Source organism: Coenobita brevimanus, chromosome 71, assembly GCF_032717465.1.
Source record: "Coenobita brevimanus isolate Jiangsu-jjx chromosome 71, ASM3271746v2, whole genome shotgun sequence".
Taxonomy (NCBI): Eukaryota; Metazoa; Arthropoda; class Malacostraca; order Decapoda; family Coenobitidae; genus Coenobita; species Coenobita brevimanus.
Window position 1 is genome coordinate 49363804 of NC_137024.1, and position 16823 is coordinate 49380626.

The 16823-nt window shown below is 43.0% G+C and overlaps 1 protein-coding gene across 1 annotated transcript in view; it reads right to left on the reverse strand.

Moving 5' to 3' along the window:
• Positions 1-12984, reverse strand: part of LOC145406596 (uncharacterized) — a 31240-nt gene extending 18256 nt beyond the window's left edge. The window contains exon 1 of the mRNA XM_080277671.1: positions 12700-12984. Within this exon, the coding sequence (XP_080133797.1) occupies positions 12700-12984 (285 nt within the window). The remainder of the gene's footprint in view (positions 1-12699) is intronic.
• Between the last annotated feature and the right edge of the window lie 3839 nt (positions 12985-16823).

A 16823-nucleotide genomic window follows, 5' to 3' on the forward strand; every position in this document is an offset into this window, starting at 1 on the left:
ATGTGATGTGGTGTGTGGAAGGAAGAGAAGACGGAGGTGGGTGCAAGGAACATCGTGGTGGACTGAAGAGGTGAGACAGGCTGTGGCACAAAAGAAGAAAGCATACAATGAATGGATGAGAAATAGGGGTGTGGAAGAAGCTGAGAGGCGGAAGAGAGAGTTATATGTGGAAAGAAAGAGAGAGGCGAAAAGATTAGTAAGAGAGAGTAAGAAGAGAATGGATGAGGAATTTGGAAGGAATTTGAGTGTCAAGTGGAGGGACTGTAAGAAAATGTTCTGGAGAGAAGTGAAAAGAGTAAGACAGGGTGGAAGTGAAGTAAGCAGGGGAGTGAAAGATAAAAGGGGTAGATTACTAGTGGAGAAGGGAGAAAAAGTGAACAGATGGAGAGAACACTTTAAGGAATTGTTGAACGTAGAGGATGGAAGTAATGCGAGTATAAGTGGCTGGGGAATGGCTGGGAGAAGGAGGGAGGTGAGGAGACAGGAAGAAATCAGTAGGATAGAAGTTGTGGAAGCAATGAAGAAAGTTAAAACGGGGAAAGCCCCAGGAATTGATGGAGTGTGTGGTGAAATGCTGAAGCATGGGGGAGAGACAGTAGTAGAATGGATGTGGAAGATGTGCAGATTGGCCTGGGAGGAAGATAGAGTCCCGGAGGATTGGAAGTCAGGTATAATTATTCCCTTGTACAAAGGAAAAGGGGAAAAAGAAGTGTGTGGTAATCATAGGGGTATTTGTCTTCTTAGTATAATAGGAAAAGTGTATGGTAGGATACTTATAGACAGAGTTAGAGAAAGAACAGAGAAATTAGTTGGAGAAGAACAGGGAGGCTTTAGGAAGGGAAGAGGTTGTGTAGATCAGATAGTCATTCTTAGATCTTTAGTGGAAAAGTTTCTAGAGAAGGGAAAGAAGTTGTATGCGGCTTTCATGGATTTGGAGAAAGCATATGACAGGGTAGATAGACAAGGATTGTGGAAAGTGTTAAGAATATATGGAGTAGATGGGAAGTTGTTGAATGCTGTGAAGAGTATGTACGATGGTGCGAAGGCTGCAGTGCGTGTGGATGGTGAACTAAGTGAATTTTTCTCTTTGAAAGTTGGTTTGAAACAGGGATGTGTCATGTCTCCATGGTTGTTCAATCTGTACATGGATGGGGTAATAAAAGAGGTACAAGGTAGGGTAGTGGATGTTGGAGTGGCCCTGGTGAGAGAGGATAGTGTCTGGAAACTCCCTGTACTGTTGTTTGCAGATGAGACTGTGTTGTTGAGTGAAGACGAAGGGGAGCTGCAAGGCTTGGTGGATGAGTTTGGGAGAGTGTGTAACAAACGGAATCTAAAGGTGAATGTAGGGAAGAGTAAAGTGATGGTCTTTGAGAGAGGTGAGGTTAGTGAATGTACAGCGAGGTTGGATGGTGAGGAATTGGAAAATGTGAGTACGTTTAAGTACTTGGGTAGTGTGATGAGTAAGGATGGAGGTTTGGAGGGTGAAGTGCTTGAAAGGGTACAGCAGGGAAGAAAGGTTGCTGGTTCTTTGAAAGCAGTGATAAGAAACAGGGAAGTGAGCATGGAAGTGAAAAAGTTACTACATGACAGTATTGTGATACCAACTCTAACATACGGAAGTGAAGCTTGGACATTGTTGGAAGGACACAAGTCAAGAGTGAGAGCAGTGGAAATGAGTTATTTAAGAGGACCCTGTGGAGTCACGTGGAGAGACAGGCTGACGAATGAAGATATAAAGGAACATTGTGGTGTGGATGTGGATGTGATAGGAAGCGTTATGAGAAACACACTGAGGTGGTTTGGCCATGTGGAGAGGATGGAGGGTGAAAGACTGACGAAGAGAGTGTATGTGAGTGAGGTGGAGGGGGGAAGAGGGAGGGGGAGGCCGAGGATGAGATGGAGGGATGGGGTGGAGAGGTATATGAGAGAGGGAGGTGTGAGTTGGGAGCAGGGCAGTGAAATGGCGGGGGACAGGGCGACTTGGAGGCGATTTGTTTGTGGCCACCCCAAACGGGATTGAGGCTTCTGGCAATAGATAGATAGATAGACAGAAGTCTGGAAAAAATCAGGCTTAGTAAACTGTACCCCAAAATGACAATGTTCACCCCACCTATGGCTAAAACACATTCATTTATGTCTAAAAACAGTTTATAAATCAACCCAAATACACAATTTTAGTCTAAAGTATCATCAAAATCAGTTTAAAAAATAATAATAAAAACCCATCATTAAACCGAGGTTTGGCCATTGCTAGGCAGGGTATGATGGTATTTCCACCCCTATCGTTAAGGCAGGGTATCGCATCTAGGGGTATCGTATATCAGGGTATACCTGTACAGTATACAATCGAAATAACGAACTACATTCACACACACACGAGAGATCGCTCGCTGCTACATGGCATGGGCACTAACAGGTGTCAGTCCAGGCGGTCCCCGAGTTACTATCAGTCGACTTACAACTTTTCTGCTTTATGATGGTAGAAACCGTACTCCGAAATTTGAAATTTGATCTTTTCCTGGGCTAGTGATGTATGGTACGATACTCTCTCGTGAAGCTGGCCAGCAGCAGCGAGTTGCATCTCCCAGTCTGCCACGTGGTCACTTGTGTATACAATCAGTACAGGCATACCCCGATATCCGGCGCATCGATATCCAACAACTTGCAACACCGAACAAAAGAAACTGGAGAACATTCTCATAATCGGAACGGCTGTCATTTGGTTAGTCCAAACACTCCGCTGCTCCCTAGGTTTGAAACGCATGCATCCAAACTCGGATGTGGTGGTGCGTGAGGCTCTCCCCATCCTCCCTCCATCCCCTTGCTTCTCCCCCCCCCCCCGACACTAGCTGAGCAAAAGTGGTCGTCCGCCTCCTCACCGAATGGTCAATGTCACACAGCCGGCCTCGAGCCGCACACTGGTAATAGACCCTAAGCCACCTGCAGAGCAAAAATGACCATCCACCTCTCTACCAAATGGTCAGAGTTGCCTGGCCGGCCTCGAGCCATGAGCTGGTAATAGACACTCACCCACCAGCAGAGCAAAACTGGTTGTCCACCTCCCTACCGAATGGTCAAAGTCGCCTGGTCAAGAAGAAGAGAGGGGTGAGGGAAGAGAAGGTGTGGAAAAACAAAGGGAATGAAAGAAGAGAGGGGGTGGGAAGAAAAGGAACATGAGGGAGGGAGACAGGTAGAATGGGATAGGAAAAGAAGAAAAGGGGGATAGAAAGGATAGGGAAGATGGGAATGAAAGATAATATGGGAAGAGGGAGAGAGGGAAGATAAAGTGTGAGAAGCAGAGGGGGTGAAAAAAGACAAAGAGAAGGAGGAAAAGGAAAATGGGGGAGGGAGAGAGGGATAATGTGAGGGGAGAAAAGAGAGAGAGAGAGAGAGAGAGAGAGAGAGAAAATAGGAAGGAAGGGAAAGAAAAAAAGAAGGTATGATAGGAAGAAGGAAGGAGGGAGGGAGGAAGTCTGAGAAGCAAAGGGAGGGAAAGAAAAGAGAGGAAGGGAAAGAGGAAGAAAGTGAGGGGAGAGAAGAAAACAGTGGGAGAAACAGAGAGAACTGAGCGAGAGGGAGGGAAAGCAAGAAAACGTGAGAAGAAGAAGGAGGGAGGGAGAAAAGATAAACTGTGAGATGCTGAGGAAGGGAAGAAAAAGAAAACGAGGGAGGGAGAGTGGGAGAAAGTAAGGGGGGGAGAGGAAAAACAAAGGGAGAAAGAGAGAGAGGGAGACTAAGGAGTAGAGGAAGGAAAACGAGGGTGAAAAGAAGGGGAAGGAAGGAAATATAAGAAGCTGTGAAAAGCAGTGGGAGGGAAAGGAGACATAGGGTGGAAGAAAATGACATGGGTAGGGAAGGAGGTATAAGAAACATGAGACAGGAAGACTAAGTAGGGAGGTTAGATTGAAGAAGGAGGGAAAGAAGAAGAAAAATAGGGAGAGTGTGATGCATGTACGAGAGGGAGGAAAGGAAGAAACAGAAAGAATGAGATGAAGAAGGATGTGAAAGATGTAGATGGAGGAAAGGAAAAGACAATGAAAACTCAGACAGGATGATATGTGTGTGTGTGTGTGTGTGTGTGTGTGTGTGTGTGTGTGTGTGTGTGTGTGTGTGTGTGTGTGCATAAGCGTTCGCGCATGTGCGAGAGAGAGAGAGAGAGAGAGACAGAGACAGAGACAGAGACAGACAGACAGACAGACAGACAGACAGGTGCTTTGTGTCTCTCAGGTCTCTGTGGCGCCACCTTCCTCATTTATCTTCTCTCCTTCATTTCTCCTCTCGTTTGCTGAGTCAGCGCTGCCTGGCTTGTCTTCCTCCCCGTCCCCCCGCCCTCCCCCACCCCCACTAGCGCGCTGCGCCTGCCTGGCCCGTGCTCTCCACTCTCGCTATGTTTGCTGCCCTGAATGCACATCAGCACTGCACCTCCCACCACCTTATCTTCCTGTATTACCTTCCTGCATATGTGATGTTTGATGTCCCATTTATTAGCAACAGTATTGTTTATGAAGATAATAACATTACCTATGGTGTTTCTGTGTCAGTCTCTATTGAATGGGTAAGGTATATGAGTGTATGGGTTTGGGCCTGGAATGCATCTCTGGCTTTTCATCACACTCTTCTAGGGAAAATTGTTTCATTACCCGGCATACTCACCGTCTGAACACTCCCACCAGTAAACAACACAACTGGATATCGGGGTATGCCTGTATTCTACAGTGTTCTGTGCTGCCAGCATTTTTTTGGATACTACCCTGTATCTACATTGTGTTTTGTGCATCCATCATGCCTATGAAATGCCCATCTGTCTCTCCTACTACTGGTGAGAAGAGGAAGGCAATTACTCTTTGAGATGAAACTCAAGATAACTGGCCAGCATGAAGGCAGCAAGCCCATAATGGCCATTGCATGTGAACCTGGACTTTCGCAATCGACACTCTCCGTACAGTATTCCATAAATTCCACGAGATATTCAACACTCTATTATAAAATGGGCTTTGTGTTAATGATTTTGCCCAACTGTAGGCTAATGTAAGTGTTCTATGCACATTTAGGGCAGGCTTGGCTAGGCTATAAAGTTTGGTTGGTTAGGTGTATGAAGTGCGTTTTGACACGACATATTCCACTTAAGATGGGTTTATCAAAATGTAACCCGATCGTAAGCCGAGGACCACCTGTAATTGGTACCAGACCCTTGACGTTACAGCCAATAGTTAGTTAAAGCCGAACACCATGCTGTTCAGTAATTTCCCAGGCATCGTGGCTTTTACCAAGAAAAGACCATTAAATATAGAGCATCATTTGGCTGTACAGTTGTGCACGATAATATACTGTACAGTTAGGTCTAAACTGCTCTTTTTCTCATTAAATGCTCTATTTATGGCTTCCTCACAATGCTGGTCACCTAGAGCCTGATGCGGCATTCTGCGGGATGTGTGTGTGTGTGTGTGTGTGTGTGTGTGTGTGTGTGTGTGTGTGTGTGTGTGTGTGTGTGTGTGTGTGTGTGTGTGTTCACCTAATTGTGATAGGTACAGGAAATTGAACTACGCTCGTGGGGTCCTGTCTCCGTTTCCTCAGTAAGTCAAATTTTGCTTTGACTCATTAGTTTTTAGACTGGACCATCTCTTTGCCCAGGCTATTCCACAGGTCTATGCATCTATATGGGAAGCTATATTTCTTGATATTCTTCAAGCAACCTGGCTTTTTCAGTTTCATTCCATGTCTTCTTGTTACTCTCCCATCCCAAACAAACAGATCTTTTCTGTCAATTTTTTCTACTCCCATCATGGCCCTGATCACTGCAATCATGTCGGCCCTCTCTCTCCTTTCTTCTAAGGAAGGCAGATCCAAATTTTCCAGCCTCTCTCTGTATGACAGATCTGCCACGTTAGGGATCAGCTTGATTGCTACTTTCTGTATTCTCTCGATCTAGTGTATATCTTTCTTTTTGTGTGGGGATCACACTACTGCCACATATTCCAACCTGGGGCGGATCATGGCCACTATCAATTTTTTCATCATCTCCACATCCATGTAATGAAATGCTGCTCTTCTGTTAGTCAAGAGATTATACATCTCTTTAACTGTCTTATTAATGTGTTTTGCAGATGACACATTATCCTGAACCAGCACTCCCAAATCTTTCTCTTCTCTTGCTTTTGTGATTGGTTCATTACCCATCAAATAATTCAGTGATGGCCTCTTGGTACTTTTACCCATTTCCAATATTTTACATTTTTGGGGGTTGAATTTCATTTCCCCTATCCAACTCCAATCATGAATCCTATCCAGATCCTCCTGCAGCATTTTACAGTCTTCCTCAACTTCTAATCTCCTCAAGATCTTTGCATCATCAGCAAACAGAGACTGTTCATTCCATATGCCATATCGTTTACAAAAATCAGGAACATTACTGGTGCTAACACCGAGCCCTGTGGGACTCCAGCTGTGACTTCCCTCCATCCAGATATCCTGTACAATACTACTGTCCTCATCTGTCTGCCTCTCAAGTAGTCTCTCATCCATCCAGGAAGTTTCCCTTCAGTCCTCCTATGTGCTCCAATTTCCACATAAGTCGCTTATGGAGTACCTTGTCAAAGGCTTTCTTCAGATCTAAATATACACAATCCACCCAACTGTTTTTCTCCTGTAGCACATCAATCGCTCTTGAGTAAAAGCTCAACAAGCTCGAAACTCACCACCTTCCACTTCTGAATCCAAACTGACTTTCAGCCAAAATGATCATCTCCTCCAGATATTTTATCTATCTGTTTTTCAGGATTCTCTCACACAATTTTGCAATCATGCTGATCAGGGACACTAGTCTATAATTCAGGTGTGTGTGTGTGTGTGTGTGTGTGTGTGTGTAGGGATACCACGCTGGTCGGTATTTCCTGCGCATCTGTTCTTTTACCGAACAAAATTCATTAAATGATCATAAAATTCGGCCAACTCAAGGTGGTCATTAATACCGAAATTATTTTAAAAAGGGTTCTGTATGTCGAGAGTTTACTGTACAATGATCCCTTGATTATTGTGCATAACTGGTACCACACCTACAATAGTGTGTCATAACAAAAGCAGAGAACCCATGGGATTTATCCTAATTGGTACCGGGTGACTCTTCACTGAGTGACAAGCCAAATGGGTTCCTATATGCCAGGAAACCATTTAATATGCAGGATGGTAATCATATAACCAAATTATGGCAACTGGTGGCTTAGTGGGCAATTACGGCACTTCAATCAGATTGAGCTGGTGCAGGTTTATATCCAAGGGATGGTTGGGGTTGACTGCTCACTTAATGCCACTCAGGGATGAGTAAGGCTGGTCACTCTCATCTTAAATGTCAGGACCAACTTGCCTAGCCCCAGGCTCCTACGTTCCTCATGGGACAACACTGGATAAGATGATGAATGAATGGTACCAGGTACACTACTCGTAAAGCCAGATTTTCCATTTTACAACTATTTAGGCCCACTAAATACATACAGTACATACTGTTATGGTAAGTACCAGTGGGGTACACCTGTACTTACAAAAACTATATATGTATTTAGTGTGCTTAAATTGTTGTAAAAAGGAAAATTTGAGGTTGACAGTCATGAGATATTGATTCAGTCAGATTTCTAAGCAATTTTTCCCAAAAGTTAATTTAAAAATGGAGAAGAGGCATTCCAGTCCCCACCCAAAACTCACATATACCTGTATGTAATTTACCAAAAAAGGACAAAAATGTAAAATGGCAATGTTTAGATCATGTGCATTGAGAGTCTCATGGACTTACTTGTTTATACAAAAAGTATGTGTTTCCTGTAAGCCAAGAAACCATTTGCAACAGTAGGTGGTAACCATATAACCAAACCATACAGGCTCCCTACATGTCAACAAGTGGGTAGGTGGAGGGTTAGTGCCCCTCCTCGTAAAACAAATAACTCAAAGTCAAATGGCCACCCCTTACGGGATTATGGAGTCTGGCAATAGATAGATAGATAGATGTGTTCGTGCAGTAACCATTTTATGCAGACATTTGTTAAACTCATGGTATTGTATATACCAGTCCCGTGTTAACAGGGATATGTTTTCCCATTATTAAACCTCACACTGAGATACTACAACTGAATCCTCTCTCCCCTCTTTATTTTTCTCCCATTTTTTCTCTCCCTTGTTTCTCTTTTCCTTTACTTTCCTCCTCCTGTTACTTTAATCCCTGTCTCTCACTCATTTCTGAGTAATACCCAAAGGATATAAAAGAAAACAATAAAAGATAATTCAGTAAAAGAGGAAGTATACAAGATATTTGCATCCCCTGTCCTCTTATCACTTGCTGAGGCAATGTTTACACAAGCCATCGCAGATGATTTGGCCTCCGTGCAGCTCTCGTAAGGACTACCTACTTTTGCTCTCTCTCTCTCTCTCTGACACTGTAGTTTTGCTCTTCTCGCCCTCCCCCTCTTCTTTAAGCACACACTGACAAACCACAGCTTTATCCCTCTTTTCGCTCTCCTTCTCTATCTTTCTTCCACTTTTCTCTTTCCTTTCCTCTTCCTTTTACTTCAATCCCCATCTCTTATTCATTTCCGAGTCCCATCCAAAGGTTACAAAAGAAAACAATAACAAAAAATTTCAATAAAGAAGTACACAAGAAACTCGCATCCCTCGGCTTCTTATCATGTGCAGAGGCAATGTTTACACATGCCATCACAGGTGATTTGGCTTCTGTGTGGCTCTCATAAAGACTACCTACTTTTGCTCTCTCTCTCTCTCTCTCTCTCTCTCTTTCAATCCAGCAGTGGAGGTGCAAGTGGAATTATATTTCTGGATAAATATGGTCCTGCCATGATGTTTTACTTTTTCAAATAAGATTCAGGGTGATGATGGGAATCCTTGCATACTGATCCCTTGTATGAAGACAAATACTGTACATGTTTATTTTAGCAGTTTTGAAAAACCTTAAACTGCTGACAGACAGAAGGATTGTTGGTACAGCGAAGCACATCATGATGGTTTTCCAAAGTACCATGTGTCCTCATTTCTGTATTATCAAAAGAGCAAATTATCAGTTTTCAAGCCAATGATTTTCTGGGTATGCCTGTATCAGAAAAACACAATGGCATGGTTAGGTTAAAAGAAAATGTTTAGGGAACAACAGGGATGAAACAAGTACCATACAGAGACCTGAGATGGGCTTGAGGTAAGAGATTCTGAGGATAAGGAATGGAGCATCAGTAGCCTCTACCAACTGGGATTACCTCTTCCAGCAGGGACTCATCTTTTAATCCCTCAAAGCCAGTAGAAACCACAGATTTTGCACCATCATTGTCAGCAGAAACCACCTCAAGTGCATGACTACGATGTTTTTCACACCGGAAAATGTGCAATAATGGCAGGTCTAGATTTTAATCTTGCAGTGATAGCAAAAACTGATAAAACCAAATGCACAATAAAAAAAGGGATCACAGTGTTGCTATAGTTTGTTATAATACTTCAGCAATCATGATGAGGACAGGGCAATTTCAGGCAAGGTTGGGGTAAAAAGTGTGGAATATACATGTACAGAATTGTAAATTGTGCCTGTATAGATGGATGCACACCACTTACATTTCCACCTTTCTTGTATGCTGCAGACCAGTGGTTCTCACTGTTTTTGGGTCAGTCCCACCCCATTAGCCCTGGTCCACAAAATCACCCCCTTCCCCTCCCCCAAACACCCTTCCCACTTCCTGCCATCATCTTACTCTAAACATTTAATCCTAAATTATTGTTATTATTGTTGCCACAAGTTCAAGATGACGTTAACCCAGGTGAATACAAACTGAATTACCCTTTTTTCCAACACTCCCCCTTCCCCTTTTATGGGAGATGGGAGGGGGCAGGGTTTAGAGATGCTTATATTTTAACTTGGGTGCAGTCCATCATGCATTATAAGACTTCTTGGTATTTTCTTTTCCCTTGAAATGATGGGATGAGAGAGAAAGAGAGAGAGAGAGAGAGAGAGAGAGAGAGATGAAAAGGCAACAGACAGAAAAGGGAAAAAAAAAAAAAATTATTACATGGGTGATATGGGAAGTATGCTTTGATGGCTGGAGCAAAGAGACAATATGAAGCCCACATGGAACATCTGTTCATCCATCCAGCATCCAATCCTACATTGCCCCATGAGAAGCATAGAAGCCCAGGGCTAGGCAAGTTGGTCCTGACATTTAAGATGAGTGCCCAGCCTCACTCATCCCTGAGTGGCATTACATGAGCAATAAACCCCAACCACCCCTTGGATATAAACCTTCACCAGCTCAATCTGATTGGAACGCCGTAATTGCCCACTAAACCACCTGGCGCCAAAATTTGGTTATATGGTTGCCACCCAGCATCGTAAATGGCTTCCTGGTGTACAGGTAACCATTTGGCTTGTCACTCAGTGTAGAGTCACCCATAGGCAGAAAAAAAAAGGAAAGGCTGAAGGAAAGAAAGACAGAAGAGGGATATATGGAACATAAATCAATAAATCAATGATTCAACTGAATCATGGCCACACACACACACACACACACACACACACACACACACACACACACACACACACACACACCTGTAGGAAAAAGAAACTTATTGACGAAATTTGAAAAAATGGTCCCAGGGCCAGCCTGGGGTGCATGCAAATGTACTGCATTACCTCATGGACACTGGAGGGTTAAGAACATTATTTTTTCTCTGAGTCACTGCATCCCCTTTGAAAAATGCTCAAGCCCCCAGGTTGAAAACTACTGCTGTAAACTGAGTTAACTGTTATTCATCATCACTGTCAGCACAAGATGGTTTCTGGTAACTCTGGCGTAACACCTGGTATAGAGTCCGGAGGTGCTATGGACTGGAGTTCTGCAAGCTATAGGGCTGGATCCTGCAGGTAGAGATGGTTCAGACTGATACCTCCTCCTCCTCCACTTAGACTTCCTCCTTTGCCGGTGTCTTGTCTTGTAGTTTGGCCACAATCTCCTCTTCCATCTGGTGATGGTAGCAAGGCAAACTAGCATCCACATCCATCCATTCTTGCAGCTCCTCCTCAGCAATGTCCCCCTGCCCTGCAACTGCCAACATTTTGATTGTCCTTGGTGGTTCAAACCCCTCTAAATCATGCCGTGGTGCTGGAGTCTTGGGGGTTCTGAGGAGTTTACACCATCCATTCTTGAGCAAGGAAACTGGCATTTTCTTTTATGTCTCTGCCCAGTTGATGATGGCATTCTTGATGGTTCATTTCTTGAAACTGTGCAGGGTTTTCTTGCCTCTGCTGTCCTTATAGTCAGCCTGGTCCATCCCATCCTCAGTCACTATGACACACTATTGCAGGTAGAGGTTTCTGTAGTGCCTCTTAGCACTCTCTATAACTCCTGAGTCCAATGGCTGGATAAGAGCAGTGGTGCTGTCTGGCAGGAACAAGGCCCTGTTTCATTCATCTTTGCTGCATAGTGCCTGAGGAAGGATGGGCTGGTGTGTTTTCCAACAGCAGCACTGCCTTCATGTCATCAGGACTGATGCCATACCATTTTTTGGTGTTGCCTCAAGGAAGGGTCAAAGCTGTGGTGGAACCAGCCATGAATGATATCCTGGGTAAACCAGGCAAACTTATCATGGTACTCCACAAAAAGCCTGGTCATGATGTCCTCCAGTGACATGGGTTGTTTGCCCTTACCTACTATGATTGGCTGTAGGCGATGACAGCCATCAGGACTGGCACACGCCAGAATGGAGAGATGCTCCTTCATTACTTTATGCCCTGGAGTGTTGCCAATATCTTTAGAAGCCTGGATATTTTGAGGGAGAACATGCCAGAAGAGCCGAGTCTCATCTGCATTGTGGATTTGAAACTCACACAGTTCTTCCTCCTCCACTTGCTTCCGAAGATGCTGGACAAACAGCTACACAGCATTGACATTGGCACTGAGTAGCTCTCCACCAATGGCCTTGTTCACAATGCCATGGCACCTCCTGAATCTCCAAAGTCTCCCCACATTCTCTCACTCCTTCATTTTCTTATACAGTACTTCCTTTGGTCCCTTTACTATGATGATAACTTTTTTTTTATATGATTACCTCAATACGATTTCATTCTAGTTTGGAAGGACCTCAAGTAGTGAATGGATTAATTAACCCTTTCAGGTCACAAATATGTCCATAGGTCCAGTCTGAGAAATTGCATTTTTGACTGAAAAGATCAAGGATAGTAAATTTAGAAAAAAATATAATATTCATGCAAAAGAAACTAATTCACATCTGTCTATAAAATATTAGGGCTCTACTTACCATACAAGGGCTGTAATGACAATGGGAAGTTGCATAGCAAATGGTGTGTGGTGTCACAAATAAATGCATTTCTACACACAAAATGACAGAGAAAATACTGAGAGAAATACAGATACCATTCACTAGCTTCCTGCCACAGTTTTGAGTCAAGTGCAAATAAGTGAGCCGTGATCGTAGCCAGGAGACCCGTAATGATAAAACCACGATAGTGGCCATGAGACCTGAAAGGGCTAATGTTATAATTAACCCTCCCTTCAGCATAAAAAAATATCAGTTGGACAAAATCATAAAAATATATTAATAGTAAAATATAAATTAAGTCCTCCTGTTGAAAGGGTAATTCTAGGAGAAAACACATACAAACACAAACACAAACACACACACACACACACACACAAATCTTACCATAAACTGAAAAGGAGTCTCAGGTTGTGGGTTCTCTTGCTTTGATTCCCCTAAATTGTTTTGAGGCTGATGAGGTGACAGTTGAGGAAGGGAGTCAGATGGCTGGTTAACCACAGTAGATGATAAAGTAGGTTGAGCTGGGAGAGCTATGGAGAGGCCATGCTGAGGTGTGGTTGGGGTGGCACTAACAAGGAGGTGTGTCTGGTGACTCCCACTCGGCCTAGGACCATGTGTGATGGTTGTGACGGTAGTGCTGGCAGCAGTGGATCCAGAGGCAAGGGACATCTGGCTAACCTGGGCAGTGGTTGTTGCTGAAAGAAGGAAACGAAATAAACATTGTTTCTCCACTGACCAGTACTCTAAATTTTAAATCATTTCAAAAAGTACGTACAATAAGTGTGTGTGTGTGTATGTGTGTATGTGTGTGTGTGTGTGTGTGAAAGCAAGTATGTACAACAAGTGTGTGTGTGTGTGTGTGTGTGTGTGTGTGTGTGTGTGCATATACTGCTGTACCATTCAGGGGCAAGTGGCTGGTCCTAGGCTTCTAAACTCCTGAAGGGTCAGTAATGGAGTGTACTGTATGGCAATCCCTTATTTTTTGCAGAATATTTGTTCGTAAATTTGACGAGTCATTTTTTTTTTTTTTTTTTTTTTTTCCCTGGCTGAACTTGAAATCTTGCTTCACAAAAGTTTCTGCACCCAGCTGCTAAGTGTCTTACATGAACTGAAGCATTCCCTCCTAAATCAACCTTTCACACATTACCCTACTGTGAGAACTAACCCAATGCAAGAGCACTTCTTAGCATCATCACATTACCATCTCATCAATATCACATTGTCATCTCACTGACACCGTATCACATCATCATGTGCATCATCATCTCATAATCCATTTGAAAAAGTCAAATTTACTGGCAGGGCATCAATACAATCAGACCTTCTTGTATATTTGTTCATTATGTGATACATTGATAGAACAATGAACTAAAAGTCATACCCAGTGTCACTGTAATGATATCGAAATTCACTTATATGATAAACTGTGATGGCCGCGTTATATGATAAACTGTGATGGCCGCGTTATATGATAAACTGTGATGGCCGCATAAGACAATCCGGTTTGTAAACAGTGCCCATCGCGCATGCTAAGAGTCAGATGTTTAAGCCAAGATGGTTGTCCAGTGTTTACATTTGCTGTGGTCATCTCCCTTTCATTCCATTTTCATGTGTGCATGGCCACTGAAACACCACTGGTATCACCAAATAACAGTGCAAGTGCACAACAAATAGTGTGGTGTGCAATACTAAGTGGAGTGATAAATTCTGTGTGTGAAATGCCAGTACTGAAACATGAGACTCAGAAACCATCTCTGACAAGGAAGCTACCCCTAGCGCATGAAGAGTATCCGCAGTTTTATATATCTGTGGTATTTTCAAAACCTAATCCCCATGAAAATAAGGTAGTATAGTAATAATGATGATGATGTAAACCAGAGGTTCCCCAGCTTTTCCCAGTCATTCCCCACTTCTACCTGAAAATCTATGATGAGTTCCACCCCCAAACTCCAAAAGGGGGAAATTCTCCCCTTTGGATTTAATTTAAATAACTCAAAATTCTTGAGATATTCACCGCCATTTAGCAGTTTTTCTTTTTTTTATGTGTAACAGCAAGAAATCTAATGGTATTTTGTAGATTTGTTAGTTTTGGGAATATTTTAGAAAGCTGTATTTTTACAAACCATGATATTTATATGAGGATCAAAATTTTTACCTCCCTGTTAAAAAGCCCAAATTAAAAGCCAGAATGCATTTGACCACAAAATATACAAAATTTTTAAGTAACAACTCATTAAAAAAATACTTTCACCATTTTGGCCTAATTTGTTATTCTCCCCCCCCCCCTAAACTGTTCAAATTTCCCACCATGGGAGGGAATTTCCCCCCCCCCCAGCTGTGAACCTCTGATGTAAACTGTTCCACTCATATAAAGTACAGCATTAGGTTTTAAACTTTCCGAAGTGGGGACAGAGATGATGACGAACTGTGACAAAATAACGGCAAAATATATGACATTACAAGCCTGACTCAATCCTCTAAAAATCAGTGTTCAAAATAGGTCAGTGTATTTAGGAGAGTCATCACCTTAGAATGACAGCCCTCTAATGGGTGGAGGATGATGTAAACTTTTACATCAAGGTGTTGTAGCCCTCCCCAGTAAACATTTCTAAAAATCACTCCAATATACAGTATGTCCATGTGCAGCTGGTAATGAATAACAGCGCACTATTCAAAGGTACAAACTGCAGTATCCCCAATATCACATCAAGCAAGCCTGAGGACAGTAAATCAACCAGAGGGATGAGGGTGGGTTCATGGAATGTGGGAAGTTTGAGGGGAAGAGCGGGGGAAGTCGTTGAGGCATTCAGTAGGAGGTGGGTGGATGTGGCGTGTTTGCAGGAAGTTTGGTACAGGGATGGATCAGCCAGAGAGATTGTTGTGAGGGACTGTTGCTATAAGTTCTTTTGGCAGGGGGGAACAGACAGATATGGGGGTGTTGGTGTGATGGTTGCAGAGAAATGGGTGGAATATGTTATGAATGTTATAAGAGTACGCGATAGGATACTGGTAGTGAAAATTCTATATGGTAGAAAGATAGCTGCAGTTATATTGGCATATGCTCCACAGGCAGGATTGGATGAAGCAGAGAAAGATAGATTTTGGGATGATTTAATACGTGTAGTAGGTGGTATGCGAGTTGATGAGATAGTGGTTTTGGGAGGGAAATTAAATGGTCATGTAGGCGAAGCAGCACAAGGTTATGAAGGAGTGCATAGGGGATGTGCTTATGTATAAGGAATGTGGAAGGGGAATGGATACTCTAGTTTGGGGAGGCAACGGACTTGATTGTGTGCAACACATATTTTAGGAAAAGAGAAAGTTAATTACGTACGAGTCTGGGGGAAATAGCAGTCAGATAGATTATTTTTGGTTAGGAGGGCTGATAGGAGATTAGTGAGGGATGGTAAAGTTATAGGAAGTGAGGAGTGTGTGCAGCAGCACAAACTATTGATTTGTGATATGGTGCTTAAAGAACGAGTGATGAAAAAGAGGACTTATGTACCTAGGGGGAAAATATGGAAGCTGAAAAAACAAGTAATAAGGGATGCCTTCTATAGCGAGATGAGAAGAGTGGTGGCTGAACACGGAGCTGTAGACAGAGGCGTTAATGAACAGTACAGAGCCCTCAAGAACAATCTCTTAGAGTTACTGATGTAACAAGTGGTTGGACAAGAGGACCACCAAGACATAATGTAACTTAGTGGTGGGATGAGGGTGTAGAAGCTGCAGTTAGGGAGAAAAGAAGGCTTTTCCAGGAATTGAAGAAGGGTGGTAACAAGGAGGAATACTTGGCTGCCAGGCGTAGGGATAGAAGAGAGGTATACAGGGCGAAGTCTGAGTCACAGAGACTTTTACTTGATAACCTAAATCATGGGGAAAGGAAAAATATATTTAAAGTGGCAAATCAGATGAAGAGGGATAATCGGGATATTATAGGTGAGCAGTGTGTGAAGAATGATGAAGGAAGGGTAGTGGTGAACAGTGAGGATAGTAAAGATGCATGGAGAGAGCATTATAGCCGGTTGTTGAATGAGGAGTTTGACTGGGACAGGGAAGGTTTGGAGCCAGCAGATCCAGTGTTTGGCCCTTGGCCTTTGATTGATGCTGCTACTGTGAGTGAGGCAAATAGGCAGGATGAAGGTGGGGAAGGCAGCAGGTTGTCTGGGTTGACTGCCAAAATGTCGAAGGCCTCAGGAGATATAGGGGTGAGGTTAGTCACTGACCTGATAAATATGATTATTTATGAGTGTGTTATCCCTGATGATTGGGAGAAGAATGTAATTGTAAATGTGTATAAAGGGAAGGGTGATGCCCTGGAAAGAGGAAATTATAGAGGTATAAAGCTTATAGATCAGATAATAAAGGTAATGGAGAGAGTTTTAGAAGGTATGATTAGAGAAAGAGTGAATATTGATGAGATGAAGTTTGAGTGTATGCCAGGTAGGGGGACCACTGATGCCATATTCACTCTTCAACAACTTAAGGAAAAATATATTGGTAGAAGA